Source organism: Aythya marila (genome assembly GCF_965140915.1).
Source record: "Aythya marila genome assembly, chromosome: 4".
NCBI classification, from domain to species: domain Eukaryota; kingdom Metazoa; phylum Chordata; class Aves; order Anseriformes; family Anatidae; genus Aythya; species Aythya marila.
The window spans coordinates 69,412,558-69,436,784 of NC_139045.1; the positions used below are offsets into that span (position 1 = coordinate 69,412,558).

At 41.7% G+C, this 24,227-nt stretch overlaps 1 protein-coding gene across 2 annotated transcripts in view; it reads left to right on the forward strand.

Moving 5' to 3' along the window:
* Positions 1–680: 680 nt before the first annotated feature.
* FAM53A (family with sequence similarity 53 member A) overlaps positions 681–24,227 on the forward strand; it is a 68,790-nt gene continuing 45,243 nt past the window's right edge. For both annotated transcript variants that reach the window (XM_082760377.1, XM_082760378.1), the window contains exons 1-2: positions 681–713; positions 21,434–21,678. In XM_082760377.1, the coding sequence (XP_082616503.1) occupies positions 21,601–21,678 (78 nt within the window). In that variant the 5' untranslated portion in view covers positions 681–713; positions 21,434–21,600. The remainder of the gene's footprint in view (positions 714–21,433; positions 21,679–24,227) is intronic.

Sequence of the window (24,227 nt, forward strand, 5' to 3'; positions counted from 1 at the left end):
TTTTTATTTTTAGCCTCCATTTTGAGAGGCGGCAGAACATGGCACCCCTCCCGACCCCCCGCGGGACGCGCACCTGAAGCGCCCCAGCGGGCTGCCCGCCTGAGGGGGGCAGGCAGAGGGCGGTGTAGCCCCACGTTACGCGGCACCACCGCCGGGAAGGACCCGAAATAAAAGCGGGGGGAGCCTCGCGGTGCCCGGCCCGCTCCCTCCGTGCCCGCCCAGCCCCGGCTGCGCCCCCCCGGGGCCGCCTCAGGAGCCGCCCCCCTGCCCAGGGTCCGGCCCCGCCGCCATGACGGGGCCGGCGGTGCCCGCCCCGCCCCTCGACATTGCGCATGCGCAGAACGCCCGGCCAGGCTTCGCTGCGCCACGCGCGCCCTCCTTGCGGCTCCATCCGGGGCCGCGATGACGTAATGGGTCTCCCCCCCCTCAGCGGCTCAGCCAATGAGGGAAGGGAACCGCGCCGCCGCAACGCCTCCTGGGGGCTGTAGTCCGCGTGCGCACTCCCCGCCTCGCTCCGCAGCGCGGCCCCTGTGTGGGCGGGGCCGCCGCGCCTCGCCGCCCTATGGCAGGGCGGGTGAAAGGTCCGCGGGCGGGCGCGGCAACCAATGGGAGCGGGCGGGCGGCGGGAGGGGGCGGGGCCAGCTGTGTTTTGTTCAATTGCCATTGAGGAGCTCGGGCCAGAGGCGGAGGGGAGGCGGCGCGGTCGGGCGCAGGTACCGGCTGCAGGGGGGAACCGGAGAGGCGGCGGGGGGGGCCTGTGGGTGCAGCCCTTGGTGGCCGTTAACGGTCGCAGCCGGCCGTTAACGGCCGTTGGGGTTAGGGCTGGGGGCTGCCTGGAGTTTGGTGGGGAAGGGGGCCGGGTGGCGAGGCCTCGGCTGCTTCATGGTGTTGGGGGGGGGAGGGGGGTAGAAAAGCCCCAAATTAAAAAGAAATAAATAAAATAATTAACAAATTATTTAATAGGGATAATGTGGGTGTGCAGGGCTTCTTCGTGGTGGGGGTGCGGACCCCCCCCCCGGGTGTCCCCGCACCCCAACCATCACGGGTACCCCCCCCCTCCCCCCAGCGCCACGATGCCTCGAAGATTTAAAAAAAATAAACTAATTCCTGAGATCTGCCGCTAAATCGCCGCTTTGTGCCATGCCAGCTCTTGCCCGGGCAGCAGCACGGCTTTGTTCGGGCAGTTGGGCTCCAGCAACGGCCCCGTTGCCTGCACGGCCCGCAAGGAGGCCTGGGTTTACCCGATTTGGGGGAAATTAGGGCTTTTATGGGGGGAGATCCCACAAAAAGCAGAGGGGCTGGGTGGTGCAGGTGACCCCCGGCACCCCTTAGCATCGCCCTTGTGGCAGGGCTCTTGAGGCTGAGCCCTTTTCCCTGCAGGCAAACCACGCACCCTAAAGGCAGCCCCCACCGAAACCCCTCTGGGTGACAGCACCCCAACTTTTGGGGTCCTTTCATAAACCCAAATCAGCCCCGATAAGGCACCGACTTCCAACACCAAGGCCCGGGGATGAGCTGAGCCAGCTGGTCACGTCTATTTTCTGGTCCGCTGTGCTTACATTAAAATTAGAACAGTTATTGCAGCCCTCGCCTTGCCTCCGATGCGGGCTGCTAGAGAAATGTTTCCATCGCAGGCTTTTTTGGCAAGGAGCAGGAAGTTTCTGTATGTTGTGGCAAGCTGAAATATTTCTTCTGTGGGTTTTAATTGTGAATAGGCTGCGCGCTTCGAGACAGGGTTATGAAATCTGGAGGGCAGCGTTTCCTGAAAGGCAAAAAAAAAAAAAAAAAAAAGAACTTTCCTATCGCGGTGCGTGACTTGAGATCTGCTGTTATTGGAGGTGCAGTGCTCATAATCAGGGCAGGAGAGATTGTGTCTGTACAGTTATGGGACTGCTGAGAACGCCTGGCAGACATCTCCAGGGAGGCAGGAGGTTGGTATGTATAGGGATCTAAAACACGTCCCAGGTAGTTTTGTGTGAGGTGGTTTCCATATGGTTAGCATTGAATTCCTAACTAAAAAAATCACTTTGCTACCCATTTATGCGGAATTTCTGGGAAATGCTCTCAGTCCAATATTTTTAATCTTCTCATTTGTGTTAGTAACTGCTCTTCATCGTATAGAACTGCAAGCTGGCTGTTAGACAAACTTAAAATACTGATATGCAGGATCCCCCAATGATATCCTGAGAGGATATCTTGTGCTGGGGCAATCTGTCTGTCCTCTAGCGGCCTGTACCTGCCAGTGTGTAACCCCTAGTTATTGTCTCTTAAGTGGAAGAATTAAAGCTGATTAAATCACTATATGGGGATATTTTACATTTGGGGTAGTTAAACTTCCCTATTTCCTCTTGAAAGCTGTGTTGTGCAGGCTGCTGTGATTAGGAAGGAGGAGGAGGCTGGAAGAAGAACTGTTTGTATTTGCAACATTTGAGTTAGCTTTTGGAGGCTTAGAGTATGGCATAAAACTAAATTTATGGAAATGTGGTGGGCAAATAAACTGAAAGCCTAACTTTATTGAGGGATCTTTCAATATATTGCATTAGCTGTTTTATTTTGGGTGGTTTTATTTCTCTGTGTAGGATTTATTCTTTTCCTATAGGAATTCCTTGGGAGTCTGGTAACCATTATTGTAGCTCCCTCTTTTAGTTCCTTGCCCTTTTTCCCTTCCCTCTTCTTTCTCCCCCTTCCTCTATTGCCTCCCCCCAATCTACATTCCTTTGTGCTAGCAGTGATGATGGCAGTTCTAGTCACCTCCTGTGGTTTGATAGATTATTCCCTTTAGAAACATGTGTACTTAAAACTTTCCAAACATGATTCTTTTTTTTGCCCCTACACTTTTTAGTTACTGGCTCTGAGTTTTTGTTTTAAGAATTTGTCCTTTCTGGTTTTGCTTTGAGCCTTCTTAAATAGCAGTAAGAAGCCTTATTAAACCTTTAAGGGAAAGTATTAGTATTTATGTTGTGGTTTTCATTTCTTCTTGCATAGTTTGGAGGTGGTAATATACACAGCAGTTTTGCCTCCTGGCAATAGTGAGTTTCCTTCTTGTCTGCAAGCATACAAGTTGAGCTTTTCTTAGGAAAAGTCTTTGCTTGTTTGAAACTTTATTTCTGTAAAATAAACTCGCTGGGCTATTTTTAGATTACATTCTTGAGATCTCTAGTTAATGTAAGAATTATCTTGGAGCTAAAATGCTCATAGGACCTAGTCTTTAGTCTTGTACAACCTACAGAAATTTAAAAAATTACATTTAAGTTCATATTTCGGTAGAAGACTTAAATTCCTGTTTGCTATAGGGATAGCTGCAACTCCTGTTATTCATATAACCTAGAATAAAAGCTTACTGGGAGGTGGCAACCCCAAAGCTGTGAGGGCTTTAGGAACACTCCTGAATGAGTGAATGGTAGGTAGCCTTCTCGTTAATTGCGGGGAGGAAATTCAAGGCTAGGAAATCAGCTACCTGGAGTCAGTGTAGTGTACTGCCTGATGGCTTCCTGGCAGGTAAGTTGTTTGAATCGATCGACTGCATGCCTGAGAGATGGCCATTGACAACTTCACTTTAGATGTGGCTAACGAGATCTGTGCCATCAGTGAAATGCTGCAATCCAGTGAGGCAGTCTGTATAAAACCAGTCAATTTTCCAGAAAATGGCCTTCTTTAAGGAGTTTCAGTTGCTCTCAAAAGGGAGGTGGGGGCTATGTTTTTAACTCTAGACCTATTTTACATTTTTTTTCTGTGATATGGCTGGGTAGTGCACTACTCTGCAAGCATAGAAAAATCTAAAATCAAGCTAACTGTCATCTCTTTAATATTGCCTTTTTTATTTTACTACGTGTGCTGTTTTTTGTGTTTCAGTCATTTTGGGAAAATGATGTCATCGACAAGCTGGCAAGAAACTCGTGACTTAATGCATTGTAGTGGGCAGAGATGCCTTCTGAAGGCCCTGCTTCTGCTAATTGACAGGCTGGGGTGAGGTAGTAGGCCAGGTTGTTGCTGCATGTGTGATCTGGGTTATGGCCGTTGGTTTACTGACAGCAATATTTCTTTATGCAAACGGTTGAAGATCATGCTTTAGAATGCGTAAAGTCTTCAAGTTACTTTATATAAAGAAAAAGTACCGAATTATATAAAAAATATATAATTGGCTTTCTGCTGTTTGTACTTGGTTATATTTTATTGAAATGCAGGCCATCACTTAACGCTATGCTTGTTGATGCTAGCGGTAAGATCAAGGGTTCTGATTACCTAATGCTAGCATCGTTGCTCTGAATTTGGTATGACAGCACTGATTGAAGTTCCCATGAAAATTAACCTCTTGTATTTAAGTGCAGGGAAGAATACTTGCAGTGGTGCATCAGATTGCAGGCCTAGAGCTCTGGAGGTGCTCAGAGACCCTTGCCCGGTGCCAGCGATGGTAATTGCCCTTCAGCGTGTGTAGGTGTGTCTGCAGATGGAGCTAGGAGTGTGAAATCAAACAGTATTTTGCCTGGAGCTGTCATTAGAAGTGTCATTTGCAAAACTGTCTCTGTATAGGCAGAAACGTGTGTCGTTGTGGGAAAGGCATCTGAGATGGAAGAAAGCTGTTCCTGCATTTGCTGAGCTTTAAAATTGGAACCCAGCTGCTACAGGAAAGGGTTGATGAAATAACTGCAGCAGCACTGTCTATACCTTTACTTCTGTGCTGAGATCTGCGATGCAGGAAGGCAGAATCTGAATTCATTTTTTTCCTGAATAATCCTTGTTTCTCCTTAATAGCCCCCAGCTGGCCCAGGGAGTTGTCTTGCATTTCTTAATGCATTTAAGACTTACAGGTTTACGAAAGATAAGTTGTAATTTGGCAATTTCTATGTAAAAGCTAAAGTGAGTTATCTTTAAAAACAAACTAGCTCCTCTACCGTCCTAAGGAGACCTTGTACAACAAGGCTGTGGCTCCTTTCTACTGTCACCTCCCCTTGAGCCATGAGTAGGAATAATAGGAACTTCTGTTGGTGTTATATTAACTTCAGGTCTGTAATTTGCATCTCAAATAACACTGAACAGCTTTAATGCCTTTGAGGGGTTTGGGAGGTTTTTTTAATTTGTATGGTAAATGTGTTTTTTAACTTAATTGAGCAGTTCAAATTATTATTACAGCATGTTTAACTTTTCTCCGTGCAGCTTATGTTGAGGTAAATGGAACTAAATCCTTGATTTCAGTACTCTGTGCATATATTACTTTTTGCCTTAATTGTGGCTTTAGATTTCATAGTAGTAAAGTGTTCTTATCTTGCTCACATTTTGTATGGTTACTAGTGGATACTTTGTGATGTTTGGGTTCTTTATTCTACCCATCAAAGTTTGGATATAGGGCAAATTCTTTTAAAGGCCACTGCTTCCTTTCACTCCCCATTTTCCCACTGACAAATGCACTTGCCTTTCTTTGAGGTTTCTGTTGATTTGACCTATTTTGTTTTTAGAGGGATGAGAACTTCACGTATTTAAGGAAGAAGCAAAAAGCCCATATGTCATTTCTCGATCAAACCCTGTTGCAGTATCAACTCCTAGAGCCCAGAAGTCACGTGCAGGATGTGAAGAAGGCTGGTTTGTTTGCTTGGGGTCTGTGGTACGATGCAGAACATGATTCAAACCCAGAGTTGTGGAAATGTGCTTGAGGCCGGATGGCTCTGGATCTGCAGGGTGCTGGCTCTGGCAGCTCGGTGTTCCTTAGTCAACACAAAGACAGCCACTGAGGCTGCAGGTGATTTTCACATCATGGCATGAAGCAGCTTTGCTGTCATAACGTAGGAGACATCTGTTCTGTGTGCTGTTTGAGGGTGTGGTTTGTTTTGAAGGGATGTACTTAGGTACCTGGGATTGATGTGTATGCCTGTAGTTTTTTTGATAAACTGACATTTAGAATCTTAAAATCCTATTTTTTTTTTTTTAAATGAAGCAGTAACCTTTTTGCTTATCCCAGGCTGATACTAGTGGCAAATGATCATTCATTGTCCAGTTTGGAATTGAGTATAGTGATGTGTAAGCATGCTCTAAGACTGCTGCTGTGCTCCACAGCATAATTTGATACGATACTTAGTGAGGAGGAGAGAGGAGTAACGAAAACATTGAATAACTACTGCCCTCATTGGCTAAAACATGGCATATATCTCTTCAAGTGGGGAGGGGAAAGAGCGTGGGTACCCAAAACTTGATCTTTGCATTTTTTGAAAAGGGGTTTGAAGTAAATCTTGATGAATTTGATACATGTTGGTATCTTGAGGGGTGCTAAACTGAAGTGCTGGGGCTTGCTCTAAGGCGCTGTTGAAAGGCAGAGCTGGTTAGAAGATACTGCTGTGAATTTTAAGGTTAGGCTGCTCACTTCTCAGTATGTGTGGTAGTCCACTTCAGCTTAGCTATGTGTCCTTGCATCTTCTATTAGCACTACATCCTGACCAGGGCTGTCTGCTCCAGTACTTGAATAAGAAATTTCTGAACTCTTGGGAGGGCAAGGTGGACCGTTGCTGCTCTCATGTTTCACAAAAATCTGTTCAGAAAAATGGCATTTAAGCAAATCAGACTAGTACCTGGAGAACTATTTGTACACTGGAACGATTACAGAGAAGAAAAAAACATGGTATTTTGTGTGTGTGCTTCCTAGGTGTCTTGTTTGTGCTTGAGCACTTGGTTCATTTTTTTTCCCCAGTTTCATCTTTTTCCAGCTTCACAGCTTTGATTTTTTTGCAGTTGAAATGTGAGCGTGTAACTTATTACAGGCACAGACTTCCTCTGACTGGCTGTAACTAATGTTCCCTGCATCAGCTCCATGTCTGCAGGATTTTGGATCTGTTTTTATTTTGGAGTGCTTGGTTTGCATGCAGCACTTTCCATAGGCAGGAAGCTGCAACCAGGCCTGAGGCTACAGCTGCAGTGGAAGGTGTGTGCGTGTGCTCTGTGAGGATGCCTTGTGACACCACATCAATGGAAGCTCGTACATCACCAAAATGCTAGTTCTAGGTTGTCAGCAGGGTAAGTACGCGTTGTCCTGGAGACATCTGATTTTGGATTCTGTTGGCCAGAGCAGAAAATACCAACAGGATACTATAATGTTGATGAAATTCTCATACTGCTGTGGGAGATAACTAGACTTGATTTATTTCTGCATGAGGAAGGTATAAGGCAGGTGTGACTCTTCTGTTGTATGCTGAACTTCACCTAGGCAAGCAAATGGTAAGTTAGAAATGTCTAATGGAATCTGTTTGAAAAATCAAGGCTGACTTCTAGCCCATTCAAAATAAACCCCATCTGTTGGATGATGAGCAAAGACAGTATTGTAGCTTGAAATTGATGCAGCCCTAAAAAGGGCTGAAAAGGATGTGGGCTGGTTGTGAGCCTACTGCCCTGTGACAGTATTATGCATCTAATGTGATTCAGAAGAGAAGTTGAGCTCAAGTTTCTCTCCAATTCAGCATTTTGCTGTCCTTGGCATTAAATCTCCTTTTGAATATGGAACTAGGCATCTCTGTCACTGCAGCTCAAGCTTATTGCCTAATACCCTGGGCATGAGGGACAGCTATTATTTTCCCTGTAGTAATTTTTTAAAAATATTTGAACTGTTTTTTGTTGTGTTCCTGTTTTCTTGTGTTTTGTCTTTGTGTCTTTGCCTTGTGATGCTGTTGACCTAAGTAAGGCTGGCTTCCCAAGAGGCCACGTTGTTTTCAGCTCTAATTACTCTTGTTCTTTTCTAAGCACCCAAGTTAGCTCACACTGGTCTTCAAGTGTGGTGCTCAAAGCCCAACTTTGTGCTCCAGCTGAGGCTTCCCTCTGCTGAGTGGAGTAAAAAGACTTTCATAGGCCCTGCAGCTGGCATGCTTGTTGATGCATTACCATGCATTAGACTTCATTGCAGCAGCCCAACGTGCTTTCAAGGTCAGCTTGTTGATCCAGCATAGCCAACAGCTTCCTTATGAGGAACTCACCTTACTGTTTGCTTGGTTAGTTGGGTAATGCTGCCTGAACATATCTTCCATAATTGTACCTGATACCTTCCACAACAGCTTCCCAATGTGTCAGTTGTGCAGAATTGTAATTGCCTTGTGGTTCTTCCTACCCTTCTCCTGTTGTCCCAAGCCCACTCTTTCTCATTTGTTGCTGGCAGTGAAATCAGTGAATTGGTCTCCTGCTTGATGTGTTCCCCCATGCACCACTGGTAAGTGCTCTCTGAGCATGGCTATCCAGCAAGGCTGCTCTCACTGTAAAGCCTTTACTTGCTTGCCAGCATCAGAACTCAAAGAACTGAAGTGTTCAACTAAGCCCCAATACAGGGATGTCACAGCACTTATATCAGGTTCCCTGCACCCCTTCCCCTGGGGATCTGCTGAAATCCAGGGGGCTGGAGACCAGTCACATGAATTTAACTTTATTTTGAAGGCACAACTGGGATGAAAGGAAGCTTCTGAAACTGATGTCCAAATTTTTATTTTTTTTAAAAAGTGATCTGTTGCTGTGTGGGCTCAAATCTACCACATACCAGCCTAATTCTGGTATCTTGCAAATAATTCCAGGTATTGTAGAGTCGCTCTGAAGTCATCTGTAGTTACGGTTGTTTTAAGCTTCCCATTATTTAGCTGAATTCCTCTTGCATCACAAGCTAGGCATTGAAGAATAAGCCCCACTACTTGGGGCTGACTTCTTAAGGTACTTTTCTTGGATTAAGCATTTGCTGACTTCTCTGTGGGGGTAACTTTCTCTTTAAAATCTTAGCTCTCATGACATCTCTCCTGCCTTGTTAAATCCTAACCTGATTGACATAGGGAATCTTGTACTTCATAGAGGAGGGCTTCTGTGAGTCTTGTCTCTGTTAGGGTTTGACGCAGCTCTGGAAGTACTTCTCATTGTTCTTCCAGTCTCTGTAAGCCTTTGAAGTAATCTGCATCCCTGTTTCCAGCTACTTCATCAGCTTTGCCCTAATCGTTGCACTGTTTATGGTCTCTACATGTGCAGCAGTTTGTCCTCATCACCCGGATATAGTCAAGTACAATTAAAATTTTGATGTATTTGGTTACAAGGTGTAGTTATTTCTTGTTTTTTTTACCATTGCATGCTCCAAGGATGGATGTCTGTCTCCTTAGATTATGCTACAGTCTTAAATTTAAGAGGAGGCTTAAAAAACCTGGTAATTATTCTCCAAAAATGTTTCATGTTTGTGTGTACAATACTAGCTAAGACCACTTCAGTGATCACTTCTAACCCCCAGTGTGCTGCCAGAAGTAAGGCAACATCTCTCGGAGTTCAGGGCTGAATGCAGTTTGGATGGTGAAATGTTTATTAAATATAGCTGAGGTAGTTAATAAATATTTGTATTTTGATTAAATAATATATAGGTTTTATGTTTAAAAATAAGGGTATTTTGTTTGTTTATTTGCATAACAGTAGCTTAAAATAAAATCACTACATTACCTCCTCAAACTGCTAATATAGAAACAGCTCTGTGCTGTTATCCCCAAACTTTTTTTTTTTGCTGTGGAGTAGTAGAACTGAGAAATATTCCCTCAAAAAGGTGGTGTTGTGCTGGGAATGGGGGTGTGTGTAAAATGGGGAATAACACCGTGCTTACATACAGCATTTGTGCACTCACAGTAAGGAATATCCCTGTTCCTGTCCTCGGGTTAGTTGCCAGCGTGGGATTTACTTGCTTGCTTCTAACACCTCCAGCTGAATTAATTGCTCCAAGCTCCTTAGTACTTGAGATACTTGGATTTTGTTGGGAGGATGCTTTTTTCAGGTTTACTTAGCTGGATGCATCCTGCTGTTGGTGATGCTGTTAGATAAGTTTCGCTGTGGAAACTGCAACTGAGGTTGGTGCAGTGGGAGCTGTGTGGGAAATGTGTTCAGAAAGCTTCTCCCAAGGTGGGGTAACACTGGGTTGTGTAAGGCCTTTCTGTATTAAGTGTAGGTGCTCAATTTCTTGTAGTGTATTCAGCAGCAGAATACCATTTATTCAGTCTAAGCTTTATAGTCTTCTAGGGTGCACTGCAGATAGCCTTAATATACACATATATACCAAAAAATGATTAATTTCACTGTTTTCTGATGTGGCAAGACATGCATAATTCTTCAGATGGAAGTGAGATTAAATTTAATATACCTTGTTTGACAAAGTCTTTATTGAATTAAAACTACATTAAGTGAACTGGATTAATTGCAAAGCAGCACTTGGGTTTCAAATGAACTGAATTGCAAACAATATTTGACCCTAATGATCTTGACTGCCCGTGAGCACAATTTCCAGCAGGATTTTATAACTTGGGAGAGAAGGCTGGGGGTGACTGAGGTCTTTTCTTCCCTCCTCCCTGTTTCTCAATCGAGCAGGATCAGATAAAAACCAAACCCATTTGTAAATTCTGAACTAACTGTTAAACTGAACAAACTGAAGTAAATGCTTCCTGCACCTGCAGAATAAGCTGCAGCTGTCAAAAGCTTGTTTATCACTGGCATACTCTTTGGGTCCAGGTGCTCAGCGGTTGACTTTGCTCTATCTCAGTGGTTTGGCATTTGAGAACTTCAGCAGAAAACATTTTACTGCCTTATACAGACTCCGGCATGTTTAACCTTTGCTGGAGTGAAGATGCCAGGATCTCAGATGTAATTTCAGAGGCTTATTTTAAAGTGTTTTTAGATAAAAACACACTTTTATCAGTATTGAAAGACCTCATTTGAACGGCTGAGAGTTTTCAGGTGAAGAACTGAAAGTACAAGCTTGCATCTCTCTTGCTGTTGACTTCATCTGATAAAATCTTTACTGTTTTGTCCTTCAACTTGGTTACCAGAAGCTGATCTTGTCGGAACGCAGTCATCACTAAACCTAGTTGCCCAAGTGAGAGGGGGACATTTCCCTTCTAAACACTCCTGCTCCTGTCCTCTCTCGCAGTGCTGCCTGTGGATGTGTGCTTGACTTGCTAGTCAAGCTATTTACCAGCCACCATTTAAAGCTGCCAGACTTATGTCCTAATCAGTGAAGGCTGGAACAAAAGGCCCTTCCCCTACTTTCACTTCTTACTTGGCTTTTTTTGACACAAATAAAACTGAGTTATTGTGCCCTATACTATGTGAAGTACAACCCATAATTTATACGTACTGGTTGGCACCTTATGTGCACTAGCTTTCCATACAGGAATATGGTTTTGCGTTTGGGCTTGGTACCCTGCACTGAGTGAGTAAACATGATTTGGAGTCCTAGAGACTTCACAGAATCTACTTTGGCAAATGAATCTCTGCACAGACCTTGCTTGTAGAATGAGTGACTCATTTGTTAAACAGCTGATAGTGGTGAGGTAGTGCTCACTGAAGAGCCTGAGATTTTCCACCAAGCAGCAGGCTGTCTTTCAGTATTAAAAAGCAAAAGAAAAAAAACTAATTCAAGTTCTAAGGGTGTTAATTTTCAACTGTTTTTTTTTTTTCTCTGACTTGGCATAGCTGTCTTCTCTTACATGGTGTAACTTCCTTTGTCACAGGAAACTCAATTCAAGTAATTATTACAAATGCATTTCCTAAGTACCTGCTGCAGTTGTGTACCTCTTCATTTGTGTCTTTGAGCCTGTAACAGCATTTTCTGATTGCAGCCTTCAATTGCACACTGAACAGCTGGACGCACGGACAAAGTTCCTTTGCTTTTGGAATGATCTGGTGAACTGGGAAAGCTCAAGCTGCATAGCTCAACTGAATTTGGTTTTATTGAATATCTTAATAAGCATGGCAGGAGCGATGTCCGTGATTACACGTCAAGCACCATCTGAACTCAACGTTGAAAGTGCATGCAATATCAATGTCTGTACTGCTTTCTTCTTTTTATTTCATCGCATGACTATAGTGAACTTTAATTTATGGTCTGCTCATGCTTTGAGCATTCGTGGACTGTTCCTGAAGGCTCATGTTGCAGAGCACTATATACACGTAGCATGGACCTACTCAGAGACATCAGTATTCAAAAACTTACAGGGATGTGCAAAACAGAAGTAGAAAACCACCAAATCAAGGCAAGAAATGCAGTTTAGCACAGTAAGCAGCACCAGCAATGCCAACTTCAAGCCAGCATTTAGTTTTGGTATCTGTAATGTGATGTCTGACACCTGTGTTACAAACTGCTTAAAAGCCAGGGACTATGTTGGGTTTTTCTGAGCTCTAATGGAAGAGGAAGCAAGATGGGTGTTACAAAACCTGGTCTTTCAGTGTGCTGCCTCCTGAAGCTCTTGAGGTGGTGTCTCTCTTGTCAGATTAATTAGTTTGAGTAAGAAGTTACAGATGGCCATGATGGAGAACAAGTTTGTGCCAGGAAAGGGGACTTGCTTTGTTCTGCAGCATATCTCGTGTCTGCTCAGTGCATTTCCGTGCTCTTTCAAGATAAATGATACGCAAGTTAAAGTTAAGGTTTTCTGCTATAACTTGTGTGCAAGCTTGTAGAAGGCTTAGCTGTTGCTTATCTCTACCTGTAACTTGCTTTCTTCTCCTAGACTTTGGGGTTTACATGAAAATGCAGTGTATTTGTCACAAACTGCTAAAATAAGGATACACATGTACTTGTGCTCACTTTGTGCAATTACAAAATGACCTTCTGGAGAGTTGTAATTTTGAGACAAAGACTGAAGCCTTCCTAAACTGGGTGTAGCACTCTGTGCGAGGGAAATCCTGTCCTAATTCTCCATATTACGAGTGGTGAGGCTGGGGAGAGTGCACTCCATGTTGTTGTAAGCACTGAGATGCGTGGATATTTACAGAACACTGCTAAGCACTTGAGTTCTAAATTTAGCAGTATCTTTAATTCACCAGCTGTACTATTTACTGGAAAATATTTGGACTACTGCAGGTTCCTTGTTTTTAACTTTCATGCTTGTATGCGGGCTAATGTTAGGGAGACTTCCCTGTGCGCAGATTATACAGCTCATTAGATCTCTGAAATGCCATGAAGTAGCATCTCAGCACAAATGTTTTTCACCTGGCCTGAGGCCTACAGCAAGAACATTTCACACTCGGGATCATAAAAACAAACTTACTAGTTGGGCTTTTTATTTTAAACAAATGAACCAGATGTCTGAAATGCTTCAGAATGAACCCGAAGGCAAGTAGGAGGAGGTTTAATAGCTGTTTGTTTTGGGAGCAGGGGGTGTGGGAGAGATCTGCATAATCCCTCAACACCAAGCCCATGGGGTCTGCTAATATATCTGATAATACACCTTACTACTGATTTTGGTCTTTCATGGGTGTGCAGCAAACTCTGTCGCTGCCATACAAGTTAGGGGTCAGTGCTATGTGTTCTTCAGTCCTGTTCTTAAAGCATATGCCTGTGTGACTCTTCTCATTTTAAGTGTAATCACTAAAAGAAGTAGGTGATACTATTACTTACCTTTATTTTTTCCCCTGCCTTTTCTCTAATCAGAGTGAAGCAAGTTCTGCAGTAGTAGGGCTGGTTCATCTTACTACTTTCCACAAGCCTTAGAGTGAAATAGTCTTCTATGTCTTGTGTAATCTCCATCACTTGCTTTAGTGGGAGCATGGTGGATTTAAGTTGGTGTGCGTATTTCTTCAAGCACTAAAACTGTATAAATTAATTGTAGTGAATCTCAGTTTTGTATCTTACTAGGTGCATTGTATGCTTGATCCATTGTTTTTTAAATAGAATAAACAGGATTCTTCTACAAACACTATGTGGAGAGGGAAATTAAGACCTGAGCTCGAAGCTTTCAGCAATGTTACAGACTGTAAGTAAAAGTAATGCTCTTTAAGTGGTGCTTGCCCACTAGGTTTTGATTTGAACTACTTAAACAGGCAATAATATCTAGTTTGAGCTAGCACGGTCTTAAACTGAATGTGCTAACAGTCATTATTTCATAATTATAGCTGGAGCAAAGGGCTTGGAGTTCATGTGTAAAAGCCTCAGTGGAGCAGGCTTCCTGTTCCTCAGCACTATATGGGACTGTGTCCGTGCTTTCTGCAGTCGTGCTGAGAAGGAGGAAAAAGTCAGGCTTGCACATCACAGGGAGGTGAGAGGTCATGGGCTAACGCTGATAGCAAATTCAAATGCAACTCCAAACATAGATATACATATCCTTTAGCAAAATGATACTTAAATCCTTTAGCAAAATTAATGGAAGCCTTGCCTGTATTTAAATAGGGGTACATTATTTTAGAAATAGAGAACATAAGTAACAGACCCATTTTGGTATGGGATCAGACACAAGGCACAGCTCATCTGTTCTCCTGTCTGACAAAGATACTTCAAAAGATGGGGGATAACATCACATCTGTGAGGTGAATGTTTGTCTTCCTCAAGTCTGAAAGACGGATTTAAATCTGGGAGACTGAGACTTCATACTGCTGTAAGCTGGCAATAATAAAAGCTTTAACCTTTGGCATTGGGTTGAGTTCTTCACCTTAGTTTTATGTGGTGATACATTACCATATGACCTGGAAAAAGTCTCTTGAGCTTACTTCACCCCTGCTTCCATTGTTTTGAGAAATACGTTTCATAACATCCCCCATCTTCGCCCTTCCTTCTCCTTTCTGGAAAGAGACTTTCTTCCTGATTTAAAAATAAACCCAAACCACCTGATAGTAACTTGAGAAACGAAGGGTAGTATTTCTTACAGACAACAGTTCATTTTGTAAAAGAGTAAAATATTCCATTTCTAAATCAAACTTTATGAAAACAGTTTTAGGCCTTTTTTCTATGTATTTCTTGTCCAAGCTGGACGGATCCTGCCTGTGAAGGAGAAAGTCTGTGCTGAAGTATCACCTTTAACCTCTCTCCAGCACATCATCTGGCTGTGAATTTTGCAAACTGGAAACCACCACCTTAAGCCAGGATATTCTTTTTAGTTTAATTCTGGTGCTTCTGCTTGCAGATTTTTCTCCATCTCACATGGGAGCCTTTGAACAAGGTCTGTTTTTTCAATCAGAAAACTCTGAGTACTTCTTGTTCCCTTTGAGTTCAGAGGATTTGCCAAAACATGTTGCATTTTAAGTAAGAGTCCAAAGGCTGAATTTGATGGTTTAGGCTTTGCTCCTTCCTCATAGGAGCTCTCACATCTGAAGTGTGGGGTTTAGAGTATAAATAAATGTATGGGATGCGGTCTTATTTTAGTAACAGTTCGTATTTTTGTCAGAGCTGTCTCAGTGACCAGCTGGTGTTAGAAAGGTGATGCTTTAGGATCCAAATGCAGTGAAATTGTGGGCTTCGTTATGACTTTTTACATTTGAGGCAAGTGGACCTAGTATTTATTTTTTTTATCACTGGAGGCAATAACAATCCAAATCCTAGTTCTTCAGCCTTAGGATGCTAAAATACAGTCCTGTCTTGCATGTTAAGTGAGGTATGTTCTGTGGACTGTTTTGAGCTCCTTATATTGCTTATGCTTCTTGAGTGTGGAATATTTATGAAACCTGAGTCTAGTGTCCATCTTTTAATATAAAGGATGCCTTCTAGCATATTTTTCTTGTCCTTTTTTTTTGTGGTTTTCTGGTGGAGTTGTGGCAACCATAATCCAGGCTTGAACACCTCATAGTGTTGAGGCTTTCTTCTAATAAAAACTGACTTACAAAAGAATTGTATAGAGAAAGCTGAGAGATTCTGTAGCTCAAGAAGTATCTTTTTAGTCTTTAAAAAAAATCTCTGAATTGTAAATGTTGGAACTAACTTATTTGGCTTCGTTCTGAATTCTAGCATGTGTAAGGGGTAGTGTTGGTCCTTGCCTTTTTTTGTCACATTTGAACTCTTCAGGGAGCACTACTGTTTAAACAGGATTGCTAGACAGTTGTGTAATGATTTTTATAGATTACAAACTATGGTTATAAACCATACTCTTTACCCCCCTTTGGATCAGAAATGTAACTTTATCAATCTAACACTATTTTTCTACTTTTTGTAGAGTACCTCAGAAATCATCAGCACAACAGGGTGCTAGTTAACTGTATACAAAGAGAGGACCCCTTAAGCATAGCATACTAGAATAACCTGGAAATTGGGGTGCTCACCTCTAGTACCTGTCCCCCTGAAATGCTGATGAATAGTTTGATAGTTGCAGGAAGCTTTCTAATTAAAGCACTAATTTAGACTTGACTTGGAATTTTGGAAGGCTTCAAAATAACCACTGCAGATTAGTGCTAAAAAGAGCAAAAGTCCAAATTTTCCTGAAATGCGTGCTATCAAGAACCTTTCTGGACTAAAAGTTGTTAATAATAGACTTATGTTACAAGGAATGCTTAGCCTCCCTGTGAACCTCTTAGCACTGTGGTAAATGTGTCATTTTAAAAGTAGACTGTGCTCTTTTCATTTGGAAGGCAGAACTTTGCATTGCAAGAAACCAGATATTATGTAGTTTCTTTCAGATGTCATAAAGTATCAGTTTAACACTTTCTAAAAAAACTGGTCTTGTAGTTATGCTTGAAGCAAGACTAAGTTGGGATGGGACAGACAATGTTCTGTTAAAACTTGATTGGTTTTGCGTGATGTTACAATTCTGAAATGTTTCCTGGATGCTGTGGAAAGTGCCAGGAGGCAAAAATCACAGCATCTTTCATCTGGAGTCTAGTAGCAAAACCATCTAGATCTGGAGTTAGTACTGCTGGGGTGATTAGCTGCTTTGGCTTGCTGAAGCAGAGATAATATTTTAAAGGACCTACTTATCCGAATTGGAATTTTGACTCTAGCTAATCCTTTTCTTTTGCTGGGAGCTGGCTAAGTATGTCTTTATGGGATTGCTGGTAATAAGGGCTCCATGTAGCTCTCTGAACAAAGAATAGGAAATAATATGAAGGAACAGAAAAAAGGTAATGACCTACACTCTCATTGGGCAGTATTAGTCCCATAGGCAGAACTGTGGAATTACAACCATCAAGAAACACCTACATTAGTGTTATGGGGAAATCATCTAATATCTTGTGATCTTTTCTTTATCCAAGATGGAACTTCCAGAGACAGAGAAGAAATTGTTAGAAGTGTTTCAAACAAATGTAAATTTTCCCAGCAAGATGAGCTGTTGCTGGAACATTGTGTCCTGCAGGATGCAGAGGAGTAGGAGTGGGTTGGAAATGAGTCTGGCTGCCTTGTTCTCTTAGAGCCAAGAAGAGATTTTTTTGAATTGGCTTTATATTCTTCAACAGGACTTTTCATCGCTTTGAAAGTAGGTTGTCAAATTGGATGAGCCTCTGGCATCCTCCAGTTGACTGTGGGGGAGAATCTGTATTTTTAGTATTTTTCCCAAAAAAGACCCTGGTGACATCACTGAGGAGATGCAGAATTTGTGGCATGCGCAGTTTTTTCTCTGCCCTTAATTTTGGCAGAGATGTTGCAAGGCATTACTACTTGTGCCTAAAATTTAAGAAATAAAACCTCAAAACCTCTTTTCTTCAATAGTACTATAGAAATAAAATAATAAAACCTCTCTTCTTTAGTACCGTACAGTAACAAAGTGCATTCTTCTCAGACTTAAGAATATTTGTGTTGTACCACGGAACGTTAAGTCGGAGATAATGGTGATGCTGATTCCATCACAGCTCATTCTCAATCTCTGAGGAATGTTAGCTTTGGCTTGCTGTTATATTTGGAGTCTTTCTGTATCCCGTTCATTTTATTCCTCTCCATTAGTCTGTCTTTTAGCAATGAAAACAACTTCTCTACCTCCACCTCTCTCACCTCCCACCCCCTAGCTTAGGGCCATCCCAGTAAAATGAAGTCTTTTCCAGGACAGAGGGAGGCTAATGCCTTTTGTCATGCATATTTGTCTTGGATGGCTCAGCTTTCTCACTTCTTACCTAATCAGGCTCCATTAAAGGATGGTGTGCTAAGGAAAGGATGGCCGTAATCTTGTAGGACCTGATCCAATTTGGACCTCCAGGAGCTGCTATTATTACCTTGAGGCTTGGAGGGTCTCAGCAGCTGAGGCAGGCAAGTTCAGACACTACCTGTCTAGTGTTGGTGACGGCAGAGAGATGCATGTTTGGGTGTGCTTGTGGCTTGCATAGGAAGCAGGGCATGCAGTTGCAATGGCAGACAAAACTCGATTGTACTAAGAGCTGTGCTGTGAAGCAGCTGAAGAAATGCAAATGCAGCAGGATCCACGTTTCCCTAACAAGGATGGTCAAAGGGTTTTCCTATTACTGAAAATCCAATTAGTTTGAAGTGCCAAGCAGTTTGAGAGGGATTCAGCCTGATAAGTGTAAAGGGCATTATAAGGAGAGACTGGAAAAGAAAGTTAGCTGCCTTTAAACGATTCTGAGAAGAGCATGGCTGGAAAAAGTATGTAAAATGAACAGCTTACTCTCTATGTGGGTACATTAAATACATACCACAGTAGAGGATTTTTAAACAAACAAGAAAGCTACCCAAAAATGCAAAAATACCATGATGAGCTTTCTGTAGCGTATGGAAGGTAGAAGGTATTCAGGGTCAAGGTCTTGTAAGACTTGAAAATACTGTAGTACAGATATATTAACGAAGCCTTAAAATAACAACACAGTGATGCTAGAGTGACCTGTAAAAGTCTCCTGTTTACTAATTAATAGCCAATATTAGCGAAAATAAGAGAAGCAATTCCTTGTGGAGCATCAGTAACTCAGCTCCAGGGAGCTAGGCCTTTGGCTGCTGAGGCTGCAGGGCAGGCCTCACATCGCTTTGTGCTTGGTTGGGCTGGTCAAAGGGGTATGAATTGGAAAACCAGGGCTAAAAGTATTCAAACCTTGCTTTGGAAGGGGAGAGCTAATTCCTAGCTACAGGATAATCTGTTTGGCTTGGTGTGGAAAATGCTAATGTCATCTAGCTTTCCTATTATTCTCTCTGAACCCGTAGCTGGGCAGGAACCTCAGTCAGCGGTGTCAGCTTCCCACAGCGTGCCCACACAGGCATTTGTGTCCAGTTCATGGCAAACCAGGCCGGGGAACTGATCCAGCTGGAAAACCTTCTTTACCAGAGAAGAGGAAGTTTTTTTTTTTTTTTTTTTATCTAGCTGTAAAAATGCCTTGATTTAGTTCTCTGTAGTAGCACAAAGACTTGTGCCATGCTGGGGGTGACAAATAGCCAGAGGAGGCAACGTGTTGGCAGTTGCATAGCTGAGTGGTGGTGGCTAAGGCATGTCAAGGTATATCAAAGTGCAACCTAGAACAGCTTTCATCTATAAAATGTGGAATTGGCTTCCAAAGCATGCTTCTGATCTGAACTAAAATTCATAATCTTAGTTTGTGCTTAGTATTATATTAGTATAATTGATTAGTGTTACCTTTTCATTGAGAAATGAAATGCTCTGATGGGAGGAGCAGTAGAACCTCTTTGGTGGAGCATGTCTCATTTTAACACAAAATGAAATACAACTGAGTCGTTAAAATGAGAAGCATTTTTGGGGTTCTCCATTTTGCTTGTGTTCCAGAAGAGAGGACAGCACCCCCAGAAAGGGCCTGAACAGTTGCAGCTCTGGAGTGTTACTTTCAGCATCTGGCAAGGTTTAAAAATGTGGATGGTAATTCAGTTTGAATCTGAAAGCGCTGTGCCTCCCTATTATCCTCTCATGCAACTGAATGTGTTGGCTTGTTAACTGAAGATTAATACTCCTGCATCTCTTTTCTTATTTTACTTGGTGTTATGCACACTTAATTTTCCAGTGAAATGTTTGAAGATTAGAAGAACTAGGCAAAATACAAATACATTATTATAGTTAACCGATCAAAACCTTGTTCCTACTCTGTTTTTGATAGCTTTATTGGATTTGCTTTCTTTCCTTTGTGGGGAAAAACTCAAAAGCTTGATGCTTAGTAATTAAACACCTGCTGAACTTTTCAGCTGTTTCTTTATAGTAGCCTCTTAGCTGCAGAAATCCTAATCCTCAAAATGAATTTGACAGCCTTTGTGCCAGTTACTGAGTTCCTTGGTTTCAGTGTATATTCAGTCTGTATAAAGACAATTTTTGACCTCCAGTCAGCCTTTTTTCCACTTTTATTGGGGAATTTCTAGATCTAGTTGAAACTTGACCAGATTTAAAAGGGACATAGAAGTCCCTTTGCATTATAATACACTGTACCGTTTTGTTTGCACATTTGTCCTTCAACTTGCTTACCATTTCATGAATCACACTTTCCATGGCAGATGCTTACTTTGGAAAGGGTTCATGTAATTTTTACCACAGAACATGAACTTGTGCTTTTGATATTTGACTTGGTGTAATTTCAGAACAAGATGTGGTAAATATTTCAAATCTTTGGGTGCTTTCCGGAAAGATAGGATATATTCAGTAAAAGTAGACCAATGGAGACTCCAGAAATCTGGGTAGCATGTATTGTAGATGAATGTTTGTAAGCATTGTGTCTTGTAGTAAATGAAGCTAGGCGTAAGTGAGGATGAAAGATGAACAGAAACTAAGATTTTTCTGGGGATAGCTCTGAGGCTAATGGGAGACCAACACAACTGACAAGGTGAAATAATGTATGGCTAGCATATGAAATCATATTTGAGGACGTACTCAGAGGCAACAGGCTTAAAAGATAATCTAACAGTATCATTAATACCACTAATATCTTAAAGTTTAAGATGGGTTTAACTTGGGTCATGGACTCAAGTGATTTTTTTCTCTTGCTACTACCAGTTATTTAATTAGTCATTAAGGAACAGTGTGGAAACAATGCAATATTTTACACAAACATTCATTTTAAATGATTTTCTAGTATTCTTCTACTATAGATCTTAAAATCTAGCAAAGGAAAACAAACTTCTCAAAGATTTATTGTGTTGTTTGAAGTTGGCAGTGTATGTGTATAGATTCCTTTAATTCCACGAAGATAAATTTGGTCATGGAACACTCAACCAGTTTGTCATGAGTTGGGTAAAGATGTTTTTGGTAATGCAGCAAGGTGATGTCACTGGAGAAACTGTGATTAATACTGGCAGAGACGTTGTTTGGAAAGCTACATAGGTTTGGAAGCTAATTTGAGGATGTTGAGGATAGGAAGAAGCAGCCAGTGAACTTAGCACTCATCATATAAATGACTGCTCATAGAACAAAGGTACCTAAGCTTTTGTCTGTGATGTTTTACATGTATGGTAATCCATCCTGCGTTCTAACTTAAGATCTGATATTTGCTTAGATAGCAGTTACAAAGTCTTTTTATTTAAAATAACAGTCAATTTGTTAAAAGTAGCTGATGGTATGGAAAGTTGATGGAGCACTTGAGCTACCCACCGCTCTGCTTGTCTTTAAAAAGGGTTTAGTGATGAAACAAAATGGTATAAATGTCTGAACATACAGAACAGAATGGTAAGTATCTACATGTTTCATAGGCTGTGCTAGATAATACTTTAGTCGTAGCTTAAATGAGGGAAGAAAGTTTGTCGTCTTAGTCCAAACACAAGTTCTGTTATGACACCACCACTAATTGTGATGTAATCAATAACTCTTCTGACATTTCTTTTTCTGCCTCAATTTTACAGAGAAGCAGACATGATACATTGACATCATTTGGAAATGAACCTTGGCAATAAAATGGAAGCATAAATCTCGACTGTTAACCAAAACAGAAATGGCTCACGAGTATTGAAACAAGACATTGAAAAACCTCTAACACTTCCCTGTGAGCAGTGGAAAAGGAACAACTACAATGGTAACACTAATAACAGAAAAGTTGCAGAACCAGAGCTTGGATGATCTGACGTGTAAGACGTACAATATTAACCTGGTAAGGATGTATGAAAATAACATGTAAATATGAAATGCAAAGTAGTTCAAAGGTACATGTATCTCAAAACTGCACAACAAATTCAAGAGTGTAGATCAGTCAGAATTCAGCCACTTAAGTTAGGAATGCCTTGTGATGTGGATGAAAGTTTTAAAGGAAAAAATGAAATTTCAGTGTGTGGTCCTTTCTGGAGAGATGCTTTCTTATTGTAATAATCATTTAATCTTTGTTTTGTTTATTTAAATGGCTGAAACCCTGTGTACTCAAAAGAACTATCAAAGCTTTTCATGAGTCTTTTTTCTCCAACAACACAAATACTAGTATTTGTTCAAGCTTTCTTCATTTTATGTAGGCAAATACAAGATATTTAACAACATTTAATCACAAAAATCAGTGACCACTGTGTAGGTAGCAATCAGCACTAGGCAAAAGGAGAACAGATCTGTTGAAAGCAGCTGAAGTGAAAGTCAGGTTGCTGACTACCAGCCTGACCTACACCAGTAGATCTCTGCTGTTGAAGGTGTCAGATGGCTGGTTTGCTCTGAGAAGTTATGTAATATTTACTGCTTGTTTCTGCTGACTTAATTTGTGGGTCTGCTATTCAAGCATAGCACTCAGACCATAAGGAATCTATTCTCTTCGAGTCTGATTTGTGAGATGAGAGAATCTATGCTCCAGAGGGAGTTTAAAGAAAAAAGTGCAAAGTAGTCTTCCCCTTAATCTTGTGTTTGTACCTGAGAACCATGAGATCATATTCTGCATGTAATGCGAAGCACTGTAGCACTGCACTAGCCTCACTAGCCTGCTTTCATGGACTTCAATTGCAGTTCTGCAGATCCAGCTCTAGGGTACTAATTGAACAACAACACAAGTACCTCTAATTCTTAATGTGAAGTGTTTAACTCCTTGTCTGTGTTAAAGAAAAGCACCCATGTTTTGTGTGCATGCATGTAAAAACTGACACAAAAGTAAGGATGTCTAATAGCATACATTAATCAAAGTATTTATTTTTAAAGCTTGAACAGCTCCACTAAGGGTTCTTCTGATAACTTGGTTTTAGTTTCTTCACCCTGATCTTCACCCTAAATATGTACCATTCTTGAAGGCATGTGTAAGGTCTTGAAAAGAGGGTAACTCTTAAAATAGAGATGCTTGCTCAGCTTGCATTCATTTCAGCTAGCATGATGAGGCACTTGAGATACAGTTTGTAGGGGAATTTGCTGTCTTCCCGAGCTGGCAATTTTGTGTTATTTCTAGCTAAATGCTAGGCCTAGATGTTGGCAAGTGATGGCCTGTATCCATGTGCTTGTCTCTAAAACTGTAGTGGCAGCTTGTAATTTCTAGCTGAAGTTCACACGGTGTTGAAAAAGAGCTACATTTCTACTGATGGTCACTGCAGGTTTTCCATCAGAGGCTTGGAAGGGCAGAGAAAGCTTTTATACCATATAGAGTCTATACAGGATTGTTGTCATGCTGTCACATGTTGTGACTTGGTTTTTATTCCTGTCCTTATCCCTATTTAAAATTAAAACAGGGAGAAAAGCAGGGAGAACGTCTAGAGTGGAATGGCAAATGGTATCTTGTCACTGACTTCATCCTTTCCCTTCCTCCTTCTTGTCCCCATTTTAAACCACCAAGGAATTGCTTTTCTAAATGCTGTATTCCTAGATGAAAATGCCCTCTGAGGCTCGGGATAGGTTCTATCTCTACACAATGGCAGCTTGAAAAAGTGTGGAAATTGCAAGGTGAGGTGTGAAAATGCAGGAGCACGTGTGAATGAAGTTGAACAACTAGGTTGCTCCCTACAAAAAAGGATTCATAGGAGCAAATGATGACTTCTTGAATAAAACCTGAACCGAAATATGGTCCAAGTGCACTTCTTTCCACTAGTAAAGGTTATTGTTAAATTTTAATGGGGGGAAGTTATAGTGTGTGTGTGGGGAGGTGAATCAGCTCTAGCACATTGTACTTTTTAGAAGAAACTACAGCATTAAGATGAATCTACTAATTGGAGTAGCAACTTAGAGCCATTCCTTAAATGGTCTTGCCTGCACCTTTCATTACGTGTACTGGCACAAAGTTCTGTGGGACACTGCAGTGAATCACCTCTTGAGCTGATTGAGGATTACGTGTAACCTCTCTTGGGTTAATGTTAACCCTTATCAGTTCTGTGCTCCCTTTCACAGTGTATCTGTACAAGTGCATATCTTGGCATAAGTAGAGAAAATAGCTGGGGAAAAGGGGAAACTGAAAACGTCGGTTTAAGCTGACTTGAAATGACCCTGAAACTAAGTCTAGACTTAGGCTTGGGAGCCTACTTGAATTCTTTCAAGTTTCTGGTGGTCTCAAAGACCTTTCAGTACCCCTGGAAGACTTCATTTATTTTTTTTTTAATCGTAAACTCAGATAGGACAAGCTTCGAGAACAGCTTCTCTGCTGTGGGTGGAGTAGGTTACTCCACTGGGGGTAACTGATATGAAGTTGTTACAGCTTAGACTGTTAGAACTCAGCAATATAAAGAACCTGAAAATGATATTGTGGGGTGCTAA